The sequence below is a fragment of the Halichoeres trimaculatus genome, unplaced genomic scaffold (assembly GCF_033239565.1).
Source record: "Halichoeres trimaculatus isolate MK-OKI-2021-1 unplaced genomic scaffold, fHalTri1.1 fHalTri1_scaffold_3, whole genome shotgun sequence".
NCBI lineage: Eukaryota > Metazoa > Chordata > Actinopteri > Labriformes > Labridae > Halichoeres > Halichoeres trimaculatus.
The window spans coordinates 6,293,047-6,309,822 of record NW_027437181.1 but is presented as its reverse complement, the minus strand read 5'-3'; the positions used below and the strand labels follow the sequence as shown (position 1 = coordinate 6,309,822).

The 16,776-nt window shown below is 45.8% G+C and overlaps 1 protein-coding gene across 3 annotated transcripts in view; it reads left to right on the top strand.

Moving 5' to 3' along the window:
* ppip5k1a (diphosphoinositol pentakisphosphate kinase 1a) overlaps window positions 1–16,702 on the top strand; it is a 31,691-nt gene extending 14,989 nt beyond the window's left edge. The window contains exons 20-30 of one of the 3 annotated variants that reach the window (XM_074665807.1): window positions 41–168; window positions 248–362; window positions 487–594; window positions 681–809; window positions 899–1,039; window positions 1,153–1,246; window positions 2,188–2,313; window positions 5,023–5,085; window positions 14,489–14,626; window positions 14,713–14,826; window positions 15,179–16,702. In XM_074665807.1, the coding sequence (XP_074521908.1) occupies window positions 41–168; window positions 248–362; window positions 487–594; window positions 681–809; window positions 899–1,039; window positions 1,153–1,246; window positions 2,188–2,313; window positions 5,023–5,085; window positions 14,489–14,626; window positions 14,713–14,826; window positions 15,179–15,789 (1,767 nt within the window). In that variant the 3' untranslated portion in view covers window positions 15,790–16,702. The remainder of the gene's footprint in view (window positions 1–40; window positions 169–247; window positions 363–486; window positions 595–680; window positions 810–898; window positions 1,040–1,152; window positions 1,247–2,187; window positions 2,314–5,022; window positions 5,086–14,488; window positions 14,627–14,712; window positions 14,827–15,178) is intronic. The other 2 variants (XM_074665808.1, XM_074665809.1) reach the window with 2 other exon arrangements.
* The last annotated feature ends 74 nt before the right edge of the window (window positions 16,703–16,776 follow it).

Below are 16,776 nucleotides of genomic sequence, written 5' to 3'. Positions count from 1 at the left end.
CTGTGTTACTGTTTGTTCACAGCAGGTGTGTGTTTTTCAGGAGTATGGGATCAATAAGGTGGAGAAGTTGGACATAGCATATGCATACTGCCTCCCTCTGGTCAGGAAGATCCAGCTGGACCTGCAGAGGACTCATGAGGACGAGTCTGTCAACAAGCTGCACCCTCTGTGAGTCCTCTGAGTTGAAAACAAACCAATTCACCTCCCATGTGTCTAAACTGGAGCTAACACAGGTGTGTTTCCTCAGGTACTCCCGAGGCGTGATGTCACCTGGGCGCCATGTCAGGACTCGTTTGTACTTCACCAGCGAGAGTCACGTCCACTCTCTACTCAGCATCTTCCGCTACGGAGGCCTGCTGGATGTAAGAGGACAAACCACAGGACACACCTTTAACCTCACAGGGACACATGAGCTTACTCTGTGTGTGTGTGTGTGTGTGTGTGTGTGTGTGTGTCTGTGTGTGTCTGTGTGTGTGATTCCAACAGGAGGAGAAGGACCAGCAGTGGAAGCGAGCCATGGATTACCTCAGTGCTGTCTCTGAACTCAACTACATGACTCAGATCGTCATCATGCTATACGAGGACAACAATAAGGTACAGAGAGTGTGTGTGTTTGTCTGGTGTGTGTGTGTGTGTATGTATGTGTTAACTTCCCTCTAACGTACACCAACAACCTTCAGGAGCTCTCTTCAGAGGAGCGTTTCCATGTGGAGCTTCACTTCAGTCCAGGTGTTAAAGGTGTGGAGGAGGAGGAAAACGCTCCCACAGGATTTGGCTTCAGACCGGCTTCAGCAGAGGTGGCACGTCAGGTAGAGTGACAGCCAGCACCTTCACCATTTATCCTGCAGGGGGCAGCACTGACATCTTTCTTCTTCTTCTTCTTCTTCTTCTTGTGCAGAACGGACAGAAACAGTCCGACCCAGGCAGCCTGGAGGACCTCTCCAGAGACGAGACGGACCGTGCTGTGCCACTGTCAGAGCCAATCACCATCCAGAGGAGGTCCCCTCTCATACGCAACCACAAGACCGGTTCCATGGAGGTAAGGGGGGCACACACCTGCTCACATACTGATTTACCTGTTTACGGTGATTTTTTACTGCATATAAACACCTTTCCCCTGTACATGTCTGCTTGTGCGTGTGTGTGTGTCAGGTCCTGTCAGAGACGTCGTCCTCTAAGGTGGGCAGTTATCGTCTCTTCTCTCTATGCTCTCGTCAGTCTCCCGAGATGAAGCAGAGTGGATTAGGTAGGTTCACCTTGTTATTAACAGCAGTCCTGGGAGGAGTATGTGTGTGTGTGTGTATGTGTGTGTCTGTGTGTGAGGACACCATGACTAAAGGAAATAATCAGAGCTGTCTGGACGAGTGTTTCTGTGTGTAGAGATCAGATCTCAGACCTGACCAAACGATTACAGAGCAGATCAGTCTGAACTCAGTGTTCAGTGTCTGTAATCCAGGATGAAGGTAAGCGTCCTCCCTGTTAGCTGCTCAAACTTTGGAGTCAGAGGTGTTCTCACATCAGTCATGTGATCTGAAAGTCTTTAACAGTATCTCGATGAGTGCTCTAGAGGTCTATGTGGATCCTTTCTGAGGCTCTGTTTAATCTCTGTGCAGCTCTCTGCCTCCTCTCTCTGCAGCACTGAGGGGCCTTCTCCCTCAGAGAGCCTCCTCCCTGAGGGGGCTCCTCCAAACTGCTCTGGTTGCTTCATGTAAATATTCGAACCCTCTGGAGTCTTCAGCACCAGAGGGGATTTCCTAGACATGCACAGAAACACAGATCTTTGCTTCTTTTTTCTCTTTCATGCTGCTCTGCATCCTGTTTTTTATACTTATTCAGTCAAAATGCATTCTGGGAAATGAAGTAAAAGAACATGAATATGAGGAAACAGAAGCACTTAATGCTTTGAACGAGTCACAGCTCCATAAACTCAAACCATCTCATCATCCTGAGAGGAGCTCAGAGACGGAGAGAGAGGAAGTACGAGATGTTGCCTGGACTGGGTCCCTCCCTCCCTCCCTCTGTCTCCCTCCTCTCTCTCTCTCTGTCTCTCCCCCCCTCCTCTCTCTGACCTCCCCCTCTGTCTCTCTGTCTCCTCCTCCCCTCTGTCTCTCTGTCTCTCTCTTGTGATGGTGTGTTTGAGTAATAGCATGATGAGTAGAGGTGACTAACGCCCGCCCCCCCTCGCAGGCTCTCAGTGCGCCGGCCTCTTCAGCACCACCGTCCTTGGTGGCTCCTCTAGCGCCCCTAACCTGCAGGACTACGCACGCGCTCATCGCAAAAAATTCTCCAGCGGCAGCGTGTCCTACAAAGACGGTACGTGTTTGAGCCGGCGCTCTGCAGCACGCTGCACAGGGACCAGCAGACAGTTAGCTTCAGGAAGAGTCTGAGCACTAAATCTCACTCAGGTTAGACTTCATGCTCATTACGGCCACCCCAGGATCTGTTTCCATCTTTTCTTTTGCTCCACACCGCTCAGATCAGACGCTGTTTGTACAGACGGGGTCAGTTCGCTGACAGGAAACACCAGACTGGTTAGAGGAACATTAGACCGGTTAGAGGAAGAGGACAGAGTCTCTGAGCTACAGTCACTGCATGAGAAAAGTCTTCTCTCTGACAAACAGGAACAAGGAAAACACAGAAAAAAAGGAATAAGGAAGGAGTAAAAACAAAAGAAAAGGTCAGGAACAAGGATAGAAACCGAAAAAGGAAGAGGGAAAGGAGCAAGGACAAAAAGAGCAAAGAACAGAGACAGGAACTAGGACAAGACCAGAAAAAAGGGACAGAGACTGGAAAAAAAAACACAAAAAGGACAAGGACAACACAGAAAAAAGAGCAAGGAGGAAAACAGGAAGAAGAACAAAGACAAGAGCGGAAAAAACAGAAAAAGGACGAGGAAAACACAGAAAAAGGAAAGGAAAAATGAACAAGTCAGAAATAAAACACACAAAAAAGGAACATGAACAAGGGCAGCAACAAAAAAAGAAGAAAAAAGAGAGCAAAGACAACACAGAACAAGGTACAGGGTAGAAACATAAAAAGAAACATGAACAGGAAGAAGAACGAGGACAAAAACAGTAACAAAGACAGAAACGGAAAAAAGAAGGACAAGGACAACACAGAAAAAAGGAACAGAGACAGGAACAAGGGCAAGACCAGGAAAAAGGAATAAGACCGAAAAAAAAACACACAAAAAAAGAACAGGAACCATGACAAGAACAAGAAAGAGAACAAAGACGAGACCAGAAAAAAACAGGAACAAAGACAGAAACAGGACAACACAGAAAAAAGGAACAGGAAAGGAAACAGAAACATGAACAAAGATGAGACCAGAACAACAGGAACAAGGGCAAGGACATCCCTGAATAAGGAACAGAAAAAGGAACAAGAACAAGATGGCATGATGGCAAGGACAACACAGAACAAGGAACAGGGTAGAAACAGAAAATGAAACATACAGGGAGAGAATGAGGACAAAGACAGAAAGATAAAAAAGAACAGGAACAAGGACAACACAGAAAAGAGAGCAGGACAGGAAAAGAAAAAAAGGAACTGGAAAATGAATACAAACAGAAAAATGGAGATAACAGGGACAGGGAAAAAACAGAAACTGGGAGATAACAGGAACTGGTAGAAAACAGGACTAGAAACAGAAACAGGCACAGGAATAGAAGCAGAGAGCTCTCTGGGTCTCTCTGGGTCTGAGCAGGTTTGTGGTGTCAGGACGGTCGCTCAGGCCAGGACAGGAGCTCTGTCAGTCTGAGAGGTTTCTGAAGCTTGATGAGTTCTGTGCATGTGTAAAGTTACTGTCCATCAGTGTGTGTCCGTCATTCTCACACATCAGGACCCTCCCATGTGTCTGCCTGTTCTCTCTGTGTGATACTTTAAAGAGCAGCACGATGATCCCTGGCAGGTCTCTTGGTGTCTGTAGATCTCCGTCAGCCCTTCAAAGACGACTCAAAGGCCTCTTGATAGCTCCCTGAACAGCTGAATCCAGCTCAGACCTTTTTAACTTGAATCTACATCCATATTTTAGACGTAGTTTAGATGATGATCAGGCTCACAGAAACGCTCTGAGCATGTGCAGCAGATATTGGCTGTATCACATCCCTGGTGGATCAGAGTGAGTCCACTTTGAGTTCTTTTTTATGGCCCTGACAAACTAAGACTGTCACATTACAGAAAGGATCCTACAGAAAGAGAGAGCTTATTGTAGTAGAGGAGGAAGATTCTTAACCACAAACACACACACCCACACACACAGAACTGATTAGTCTGTACTGATCTCTAACATATATTTAAATCCTCTCTGTGTGTCTAAACAGAACTTCGCTCTGCTGATGGCGTTTAGTTTTATACATCCTTAATGTTTCTGACCTTTGACCAATCACGCCGCCCAGCCCTGACATGTATGTCTGGTGTCGTGTCGTCCACTAGGTGTCACTGTGGCGTCATGCAGTCTCCTCACATGCAGGCCTGCTGTTGGTCTTTGTCCTCCATCTTGTTTCACTTCATTTTAAGAATGTGATGAAGCTCTGTAGTCCTGATCCAGTCCTGATCCAGTCCTGCCCACACACACGGCTCTGTGTCAGCGTTTCACTGACGGCGCTGTTGGTGTGAAGCATCCCGCTAGTCTCTCCTCTGCTCGGCGTCTCAGTGTGTGACAGACAGCCTGTGGCTGTGAGGCTCTAGGACTTTTATCCTCTGATGGGGAGAGGAGTGAGAGTGTAACTCAGGCCTGATATCTGGCTCATTCCTGTTTGTGAACTCTTTACCTCCTGATTTAAACATTTCATCTCACTGTGTCATGAGAAGATGTTCCTCCCATCTGTCGCCCCACAGCCATCTTTAAACATCTTCAGACATCAACACAGACATGAACAGAGAGGCCTTCTCCTGTCTGTCAGGTGTTACTTGATCCTTTCTGCAGTGCGTCACATTAGACAGAGCAGGGAAATGATCAAACATGACCAACAGTCTCTGTGGCTCATAGTAACACTAGTGATTTTTGTTTTATTTCCTCAGAGTTGTTGTCTATGCCGGCAGTAAAACGATTTTCTGTGTCGTTTGCAAAGTATCCGACTAATGGTACGTCTGCTTCTTTCAAGTATTTCTCCACTTCACCTCCCTCTGTCTGCATGTCTCAGTCTTTTCTTTTTGGACCTTGGGTTGTCTTATTGTTTTCCACATGGCCCTCCAGCATTCCAGGTTTATTTTTATTTTTTCTAATGGTTGTAACTTTGGTTATTTACCCATATGCTTTGGGCTCTTACTTTCTAACACTACCTGACATTCTCTTTCTAACCAGGGTTCCCACCGGTCATTGAGTGTGTGTGAATGTAAAGAGGTCTGGGGCAGGAAATGTCGGCAGATTCTTACTAAGGTGCCAGAGTTTAGCAGAAAACACAGACCTCTTCACACGTTTGCATTAATACCAACATGATTAACACAAGAGAGAAGTGTCCAAGTTATGATATTAATTTTGTTTTTACCTTTGCATCAATCCACGTGTTCAGCTGTGTTCACAGAAAAGCTCGTCATTAAACCTTGCAGGAAGATTTTCACAAAGAAAAGACCTGTAATGCAAACGGATCTGATAGAGCTTAAAGGTCCCATATTATGCTCCTTTCTGCAGTTTAATATGGATCATTGATGTCTTCATGAAATGGTAGTAACATGTTTTGGTCCAAAAAGCCAATAAATCAAGCACAGCAGCATTGTTTCCAGGCTCTCATAGCCCCTCTGTTCAGAACGCTCTGATTTAGTGGGCGTGGCCTTCATATGTAAATGAGCCACTGCTGATACCGCCGAGAGTGGCGCCACAAGCTCCGAGCATAGGTTCCGAGTGCACAATGTTTTAGAAAACAGCGAAGCTCGTTTACCGTAACACTACAGGCTAAAACAACAGGCTAACGCAGCTTAAGTTAGCATCCTGAAGCTAAAGCAGAAACAGGGGGGATACTGAGGAAAAGCTTTTACATCTGCTCCACAGCACACAGCATTTAAAATACTCACATTTCCAGGGTCCCAGGTTTGTTGGTGGATGGTTGGTAATGCGCCTGGATTGTACTGTCCAAAGTTGGAAAGCAGTCGACTGTGAAGTGACTAGCACACACATGCACAGTTTTACTGAGTGTAGCTGGCACATTTCCTTGATAAATGAACTCTAGCCACTTAGTCTTGTCTTCTTCCGAGATGGGAAGCTTGTGCATGGAACTATGTGGCTGTTTACAGCCAAAAACAGAGCAGTGATGGCTGTTCAATTTTGGCATTCTCCTCCCCGCTCCTGGAGAGAAGGGAGTGGGCGGGGAGGGGGTTTGGGGTATCTGCTCCGGTGGACCAATCAGGTCAGACTTGCTCCTGATTGGTCAAAAAAGGGAATCTCTGACATCTGCAAATCACCAAAATCCAAACAGCTCGTTTTAAGTCAGGATTTCACATTCACAAGCACTACTAAGTACATTTTTTGTCATTAATTTTCACATTTTTTGGGCTGGGAGGAAAGCCAAAGACCAGCAAATTTCACTAAAAGACTTAATAAAGGGATTTTTGCACAATATGGGACCTTTAAAACTAAACTTCTTCCATAGCATCATCCTGATATTTCAGCATCTTTTCTGCCCAATATGTAAAATTAGATCACAGTGTTCACTATCATTAATTCACAGTCACTGCACTGTTAGGGTCATTAAATCACAATCACATTTACTATCATTTGGTCACATTCACATTTGTATACTGTCATTATATCACAGCCGCATCCTGTTCCTGTCTTTTAAGTACAGTCAAGCTGTTTACCGTTATTTAACCACAGCTACTGACTGTCACTAAACCACTGCAAACGCTTTACTGTCATTATGTCATAGTCACTGTTTAATCTCATTAGATCCAGTCATTCTCTTTGTTGTCATTAAATCACAGTCGCACTGTACTCTGTTTTTAATCACAAACAAATTTTTTAGCCTATACTGCAGCCAGCCATCAGGGGGAGCAGTTTTTCTGGAGACCTCACTTTAGAGCTGAGCAAGAGGATGTCCATTTTTTAACAGTCTATGATTGAAACACAGTCCCTGGTTGTTCCACATACTACCACAGTCACTGTTTCCTTTCATTTAATCACAGTTACACTGTAAATGGTGATCAAATCACACATCTGACTTGCATTCAATACAATTACATCGTTTACTGTCATAAAATCAGTCCATTGTTTTTTGTCATTAAACCACAGTCATCCCGTTCATTATCATTAATCCACAGTCACATAAGTTAACTGTCAATAAATCACACTCAATGTCCTCTGTAATTAATTCATAGTCGCACTGTTAACTGTCATTAAATCAAAGTCACATCTGCGATATTTTACCACATTCATACATTATTTCTTTTGTTCGTGGTGAACACAGCTACTTTCTTAGCTGCAGAGATTAAAACAAAAATTTCAGAAAGAAATAATGTGAAGCAAAACTTCACCAATCTAATGCCATAGCACCACATCTCTGATCCCCCCTGAGTCAGGCTGGTTTCATGGGTAAAATGTCTTAGTCAGAAAATAAAAACTGTTAAGCTACTTTAAAGCTGGGCTGGTATCATGTAAATTTAAAGAGTCCCTTTCAGGTTTTCTGGTGCCTATTGTGAGTCGTTGAATCAGCACATGACCCTTTGAGTTTTAGTTCATGAATTGAGTGATGCTCCATCAGGGGGCAGGAGGTGAATATTTACCTGGTCTAGTCACATCCACTACAGTTAGCCAGGTTAAGGGCAAAGCCTTCCCCAAACCCCAGCGTCACTGGATCTGGTAGTGTCAGTGAAATATGACTCAGCTCTGTGGGAGTGGGTCTGTGGAAACATGGTTTATGGCAGACCCTAAGGGAGCGTGTGGAGGGGGAGTTGGCACCTGTCCACCTGAGCCTGATAAAGCCAGGATGAGTCCCACTTCATGTGATTTTAGAGCAGCCTCACTGTGGAGGAGTAGTTTCTGTTATGCTGATAAGAGCTGATGTTTCATGTGTTCTGCTGTACGACCAGCAGGAGGCGTGTGTCTCTGAGCCTGAGATGGGAACCCTGTTTAACATCCTGCATCCTCTCCGTTCACTCTCACCTTCACCTGTTCTCTCTCGTCTCAGGTGAATGAACAAGTGTGTGAGCAAGTGTGTGTGAGTGTGTGCATGTGTACACGTGTACACAGCACAGACATCAAACACACACAACTCTCAGCATTGTCATTGTTGAACTCCTGCAGCTGCAGCACGTGAGTGTTTAACCCTTCATCTCCTTCCATCCTCATCGCTCTCTGTTTAAAGCAGGAGCAGTGACGGACAGGTGAAGGGTTCAAACACTCCGTCTTATGTCCCGTGTCTGTCCTGAAGCTGTCATCAGTCACAGTCACACGCCGCCCTCACATGTTCCTTCTGAGTGTGAAGATAAACCTCCCTACCTGAGGTTTCTCTGGATGCTCTTTGTCTCAGGTTTCTCTAGATCTTTTTTTCTGAGGTTTCTCTGGATGCTCTTTGTCTCAGGTTTCTCTAGATCTTTTTTTCTGAGGTTTCTCTGGATGCTCTTTGTCTCAGGTTTCTCTGGATTCCCTCTGTCTGAGGTCTCTCTGGGTCTGCTCTGTCCAGGGTTTTCCTGGATCCTTTTTTACTGAGGTTTCTCTGGATCCCCTCTATATGAGGGTTATTTTCTAGATGTACTTTTTCTAAGATTTCTCTGAGTCTGCTCTGCACTGCAAAAATTGAAATCTTATCAAGTGTTTTTGTCTTATTTTCAGTAGAAAATGTCTTTTTAGACTTAGTATGAGCCACGTTCACCTGACCAGTCCAGAAAAATGTCTTATTTCAAGTTATTTAAAAACAAAAATGAATTGTATTTACTTGTATCGAGACGTTTTTCTAATTTCAAGAAAATTTTGAGCAAATTTTACTTGTTCTATTGGCCTTTTTTTTTTCTTTTTTTTTTTTTTTTACTTTTTACAGCATTACACCTCAATCTTTTTTTTAAATAACTTGAAACAAAGCATTTGAGAAGATTTCAATTTTTTTGCAGTGTGTCCAGATTTTTCCTGGATCCTTTTTGTCTGAGATTTTTCTGGGTCCTCTGTCTGTGGTTTCTCTAGAGCTTTTGTTTAATGTTTTCTGGATCCTTCTGTCTGAGGTTTGTTTGTCTATCCACTGTCTGGATCCTCTCTGAGAAGAGCAGGGAAAATGGTTTCAGAGTGTAGATCTGGTCCCTGCCCCCTGGCTCTGTAAGATGGAGGAACGTGTTTTGTGGTTTTGATGTTTAAGGAGGACAGTTTGGGCTGGTCTGGAATTTAGTTATTCGTATCCGTATTTTGTCATGTTTGATGTGTGTCTGTTTTTTTTTTTATTTCTGGTCAGAAACATAGTTTCACAGTCAGCTAACCCTGAGGAGTGACTGTGTGGGAACCACAGCAGGCAGAGCGCTCCAACACATCCTCGATAGAGGTTTTATAAACCAGAGCCTTAATGACTCAGGAGTCTGAGCATGTGCAGTGGGTGCCTCTATCCTGCAGCAGGGGAACAGGCTGTAACATAAATGGGTCAGAGTCCGTCCACCTCTAGTTCTTGGTTTCAGGGTTCTGGTTTTAAAACGTCAACATCGTTACTCTGAAAGTTCCTGATGTCACCTGAAGGTCTGTCCATCGTGTTGCCTGACACCAACCACAGAAATGAGACAAACAGGGGGCACATCCATCAGTAGCTCCTGTGTGTGTGTGTGTGGTTAAGAATCCTCCCCCTCTGTTACATTAAGCTCTCTCTGTGTAGGATCCTTAGCCCTGTTTCCACCATGCGGTTCATTTCGGTTCTTCTTGGCACGGCACGCATTTTTATGGCGTTTTCACTGACTATCCCCAAATAACCGAGACGAGCCATCCCAGTTTTTGGGATCCCTCCATAGGGGAGACAAACTAAACCAATCTGACCCCGGAAGGTGGAGCTACAACACTGCAGACTGTTGATTGGTCGAAAGAATCGTCACTTGCCGCGCGACAGTGGTTGCATTTCTCCTCGTGGCACATGGTTTTCTCTGAAAAACAAAGCTTGATTGCACTTTGTAACAAAAAACCACATGTCAATCTCAAAGAAGGCAAATTGCTGGATGTCTCCCATAGTTGCTCTTTGTTTACTGCGTCGCATTTTTCTTCTTTGTTGGATTTATTAGCCGGGTACATCATGTTGTGCTGCTATGTCGTCATGCTGTTATTTAACTGATGCGGCTATTGGCATCTGGCTTACATGCCGCCTACCACAAGGGGGCACAGTTGGCTGTGGAAACGCAAACAGGACCAGGATTAACCGAGCCAACCCGTACTGATCTAAACCAGACTGCTTGGTGGAAACGGGGCTTTAGAGTAACAGTCTGAGTCTGTCAGAGAAAGAAACAAGAACTCAAAGTGGACTCACCTTGATCCATCAGGGATGCATTGTAGGACGACCACCCGCTGCACATGCTTAAGCTTTATTCCTGACATTAAAACTCCAAAGTATGTCAATAAACTCAGCACAAAACATAGGTAATGTGTGTTTAGTAGAATACTTCTTTTCGTCCTTTTAATAAATCTTATTCCCTTGAAGAGTATGTTTATTCCCCTTTAAGTGGACCCATGAAAATTTGCCAGATCATCTCCTCCAATGCTGAACAGCTTATTCTGCTTTTTGACTCTAGTTTTGAGTTGTTTCCCAGATGCTGATGGTCAGGTGCCAGATTGTCAGGGATCAGTAGGAGTCTCTTTCAAGTATTGGCCACTTTAAGAGATCTGGATAAGGCCCATGTGATAGGGCAACTTCTCCCTGTTTGTGCTGAGTGTATTTCTGAGCGTATGGCCCCTAAAAGAATTCTCCTGAAGGTGAGAGTGTGTCCTGCATGCTATATAAGATTGTTTTACATTTATATCATCCTCACAGGAACCAAAGATGACACGTCCACTGCTGCAGTGGCTCCACCTGTGTGGTGCACTGCCAGAGGTACGATGCCCCCCCCCTACTCCAGGTGCAGCCGTGTGTTTGCTCTGAGTGTGCAGCTGCAGCTTCTGATGGTTGTTTAGGTAGACTGTGGACGTGGACATCAGACTGCTCCTCTAACAGCTTCACACACACACATCGCTGACTGTGTCCAGACCGTCTGGACTGCACAGCTTCCTCCACATGTTTGCTCATGTTTGCTTCTCTGTGGCCTCTGCAGGGGGAGACATTTAAATAAACTCTCAGAGAGGAGATACTTAAAGTTATGTTTTCTCTGGGAGGTGGAGATCAGCTCCACTCAGGGATCTGCAGAGAAGCAAAGACGTTTCTGGCTGCACCGTCCTGTTTGAAGTGCTGATTGTTTTAAGGCTGCTGCCTCTGATCCTCTAACGTGTTGAGGTCATGATCTGCTGTTGGCTCTTACACACATAAACACAAACAAACACACACTCATATACACACACACACATAGCATTTCTTTTCCTGCCTCCTCTATTCACCTCCATATTTCTCCTTTACTCACTCCGTCCTACAGTCCTTCTGTCCTTCTGTCCTCCTTGCTCATTTCCTACTTGTGTTGTATCTTTTTGCTGCTCCTCCTCCTTTTCCTCCCTCCTCCTCCTTCTCCTCAGAGCCCCTCGAGGAGCACCATGTGGCTCAGTTGTTGAGGCGTTTCTCCTCAGACCTCAGCCTGGGTCATCACCTCCTCCTGGATGGAGCTCTTGCTCATCATCTCCACCAGTGCTCCTACCACCTGCGCCTCCTCAGAAACTGGCTCATCTCTGGCCAGGAGCCCGTAGAGTACCTCCACGGTCAGCCATGCGGCGGCTCCGCCCCCTGGTTAAAGGACAGCTCAGGGTTTTTCTGCTCGTCCTGTGGTTGGCTCTGATGTTTCTGCATGCTGCCTGTCTCTGGACTGTCAGAGTGGACTGATGTGAGCGCTTTGAGGTTTCTCAGTCATCTCCAGGGTATAGTCCCATCCCTGATCTCCACCCAACCAACCCCCAACCTTCACCTAACCCCCACCTTTCCAAAGAAACAGAAAGAGTTCACAGAAATGTAGCACCATCCTGTGGTTCCCTTTAGTAATGACACACTTCAACTCCAGATTTATTTACAAAGCACTTTAAAATATATCAATGTTGGACAAAGTGTTGTACATAGTCCCAAACTAAAAGTAATAACAGTAACTACAAACAATAATAAACAGTAAAAACAAGAACAAGTCCACGCCTCAAACTGAGTTAGAAGCCAGACAGAAAAAATTCTGTTTTAAGGGAAAAAAAAACTTAAAACCAATTGGATAAACAAACTGGTGACCAATGGATTGAGGATAAAATAGGAGTGATGTGCTCCCATTTCTTGGAAACAGTTAAAAGTCGAGCAGCATTTTGGACAAGTTGAAGTAGCTTCAGAGATTTTTGACTGGATTAAAATCTCAAAGCCATGTTGAGAAAGGAAAGGCTTAACTTTCAAAAGACACTTCAGATGAAAATAGCTGGATCTGACCACTGGTTTTATCTGAGCCTTAAAATAATGGTCCAGTCCAACACTTTGAAAGATTTGACTATCGTCTGCAGAAAAATAGAAGGCAGTTTCATGTTTCCTGAGATAGGGATGTCCAGATCGGTATTAGTGCCTGATATGGCTTATTTTGGAGGATTCGATAGTATCAGTTACATGATCAAGACCAATCCAGTTATCACATTGCAAACATGTCCACTGAGTTGGACTACTTCTTGGAAAGCAATGGTAGTAAAACAGTGTCTTGCAACATTTGTAAAGTGAGGGTTCCCCAAGGAGGTACCAACAGGGCTCACTTTAATACAATGAATACGATTCGTTATTTACAACAGAATCACTCAACGGAGCACAGGATTTATCAGAGAAAGGGATCAGATTGGTATTAGCAAAGCATATGAAAAACTTGGAATCGTATTGAGAGTCAAAAATTCTGTAATGGGACACCCCTAATTTGAGAAGAAATCTCTGAGGAAGCTAATAAAGGGAGAAGAAAAAGGGGCCGAGAATAGAACCTTGAGGCACTCCACATATGAGAGGCGCTACATGGGACTCATTGTTTCCAATGCGGACAGAAAAACTTCTACCTTTTAGTTAGGATCCGAATGCCCACCCAGTTCTCCAGACAAGAAAAGAAAGGATCTGGTGGTCAGGTGTGTCAAAACCAGCTGATAGGTCCAACAAAACCAAAACAACACAGTGACCTGAATCTGTGGCTAAAAGAAGATCCTTAGTGACCCTCAACAGAGCTGAGTCCTGCTGTGATGGTAAATCCAAACTGAAACACCTCAAATACACTAAGGATTCAACTGACCGTAAACAATTTGCTCATGAATTTAGAGAGGAAAGGGAGCTTAGAGATCCGCCTGTAAATCGAAAGTAGTCTAAGCCATTGTAAAGATCGATAAAACTCTAAATAAGGACTTAAAATGATAAGGTGTAATGGGATGCCGACAGTGTAAGGTTGCATGAACCCAAGAAACTAATTCTTCTGGATATCCCCGTCTGTTTTACCGTGGTATCTGTACCAGTACTGGTTTTTATGCATGCTTACAGTTAACAGTAATGTGACATGCAGATACAGTCTATGCATGCATAGCAGTCAGACTTCATGTGTTACAGTGAGGGGATGGATCAGTCCTGTAAACCAGGACTAGGGTCACAGCTCTGAGGGAGTGCAAAAGTCTGAAAACAAAACCCTGAACAACCATTTTCCATGTTACACACTACCCAAACTACCATTACCCACAACACACATGACCATAACCACCACTCTCTATCCTACACGTTACCATAACAACAGTATCCATACCTGATATTCCCGCACATCCTGAAGCAGAAAGACCCTGAGTTTTTAATATGAATGAACAGAAATGTGTTCATACATGAAGTCATGGATTAATCTAACTGTGTGCAGAGACTTTCCACTCCACCTCCCCGTCATGAAGTAAAGACAAATCCTAAGCTCCTCTGTGCAGAGATCAGATCCAGCAGCATGATGGACGAACATGTGTACACAGACGGACAGATGCTGCTGACGGAGCTGTTTTTGATCCGCATTTGGGATTTATTGCTTACCCCAAGCAGGAAATCACTCATCAGCAAGCTGAAGCTGCACCGATATCCCAGGAGCTCCATGTGGAGCAGCTGCAGGGTCTGAGTGAGACCTGGAGCAGCATGTGGACTGTGTGTGCTGTTTGGGGACCTGGCCCTGTGTGCAGGGACAGAGGGAGATGTGGTTTCTGTGCCTGCTGTGGACTAACTGGATAACTTGTGGGTTGGACTGAGCTGCTTTGAGGCTGTTTCTCTAACACGATGAAGTACTGAGTCTGTTGGTGCTCAGCTGGCTCCTGTACAGGTGGAGTCTGTCAGGAGCGCTTTGTGTGTGAGGTCTAGGTTCAGAGTCAGAAGCAGGACTTCAGAGCTCCATGTAGTGTTGGTGTGTGACCTGCTCTGCCTCCTGACTGTCTGTGGCTGTGTGTCCTCTGCAGGGTTCGAAGGCTGCTCCATGGTGCCCTCTATCTATCCTCTGGAGACCCTGCACAATTCACTTTCGCTCAAACAGGTCAACGAGTTCCTCTCCGGAGTGTGTGAGAGCGCTGGAGATCCACACACAAGGACCACCAGAGGTCAGACACACACAAGAAACACACACACACACACACATGACTATATAACAAACCGACTGACCCTGTTCTTGCTCTTCCTCCTGCAGCTCTATCAGCCATGTTTGCAGCCCACAATCAGCCGTCCGTGGACTCGTACATCCCTCAGAGAGTCCTGTCCTCCTCCATTTCTCTGAGGAATCGTTCTGACAGGCCGCCGTGGTGTGAGTATCTCTCCTCTGATGGTTTCATGCGTCTCAGATGTCTGTGGGTTATTTCTGGGTGTCTGCTCTTTGTTTCTACTTCCTGTCGTCTTTCAGACTCAGGGCTGTGCTCACAGTTTTTTGGGTCTGCATGACTGACAGGGACAAAGAACTCTGAGCATGTGCAGTACCTGTCTTTATTAAAGCCCCGTTTCCACCAAGCAGTCCGATAGTGATCAGTACAATTGGACTGGGATCCTATGGATAAGTTTTAGCTGCAGGATGAAGTTCCCTCCTTCTCTTGAGGGTCAGACCTCCTTAGAAAACCAGTTCTGGATGCTCACCCTGAGTGTTTTTCTTTGTGTCCCTGCAGACAGCAGCGGTCCATCCAGCACCGTCTCCAGCGCTGGGCCGTCCTCCCCCACCACAGCGGACACCTCCCCCCGTTTCAGCTTCGGTGATAAGGTCTCCCTGACCCCTCAGAGCAGCGAGGAGACTCACTCCTCGCACCACATCTCTGCTCAGACCGGCGCCACATCACAGGGCCTGGACCCAGCAGGCCCCGCCCCCTCTCACCCCGCTCAGCTCCCTCTGACTCCAAACAACTCCCCAGAAGAGGAACCCCAGCTCCCCACTCAGCTCCCTGATGATCCTGAGGGCACACAGGGCAGCTCAGAGGGGGTCCCTGCAGCTCCAGATCCAGGTCCTGACCCTGCCCTCAGGCCACCCTGCTCCGCACTAGCCGAGCTGGCTCTAAGCAGGATGGAGGGCTACTGCCTCCCAGGATCTCTGCCCGTGCTACTCGAGCTCAGAGAGAGCAGCAGCGAGGCCGGCTCCAGCTCACAGACCCCACAGAGTCCTGAGGGGCCGGACGAGTTCTTTGACACACAGGAGTCTTTGGAGCTGTGGATGGACAGTCCAGAAAACCCTGCCCCTCCTGAGTCGCCACTGGAGGGCGGGGCCACACACACATCAGAGCCTTAAAGCACAGAGAGCTACAGCTGAACCTGATCAGACAGACCCTGGATGAGCAGAATCCTGTAGTGGATCAGGACCAGCTGGTCTCTTTGAGCTGAGAGAGCAGCTGATCCTCAGACTGACACACAAGCATACACACACATATTCAGGGGTCCTCTTAGGGTCTGCTGGGCGTATGTTGGATCAGGGACCTTTAGGTCCTCTTTGGATCTTTCTTTTCTGTTACAGAGCTCTACTGATCACAGTCGGCCTCCAGGGGGCAGCAGTGAGCTCTGCTGGTCTTAGCGAGTCTGTGGAGTTGGGTCAAAGGTCTTGGACTCTTCATGTGTTTGATTTTAAAATGATTTATGATTTAGGTTTCTGTTACAGCTGCTCATGTTCTCCACCAGGGGGCTCTATCTATGCTCCGTCTTCTGTTACAGCGTTGTAGACTCTTATTTTGAAGGGAATCACAGGAAGTGAGTCTAAAAGACAGGAAACATGAACTGAGGATCGTCTGCTAAGACTCTAAATGTTTGTAAGACTCAAAGATCAGAGAGTGAAGCTGTTTGATGTGTGTGTGCCTGTGAGTGTGTGTCTGTATGAGTGTGTGTGTGTGTGTGTAAGCTGAGCAGGGTGGTGGTGAGTGCGTAAGTGATATTTATTCTCAGAGTCTGTATTTTTGTCGTCTCAGAGATGCTCGGTGCCGCCCTCTGCTGTCACCTAACGAGTTTATCTCTGAACCAATCAGCGGACGGGGAATGTGCTTTTACTGTGCTGAGCTGCCATGTAGCATGTGTGTGTGTGTATGTGTGTGTGTGTGTGTGTGTGAGAATCACTCAGATGAATAAAGAAACCTTTAAAGCCCTGACGTTGTCCCCCTTGCTTCCTGCTCTGAAAAATAGTGTCTGACTTGTTATCTTTATAAAAGAAAATAAATGAGCTTTTTCCAAGTCCAGCTCAAAGTTTAGAGCAGAAATGAATGTTGAATCAACCAAAAATTAAAGTGTGTTT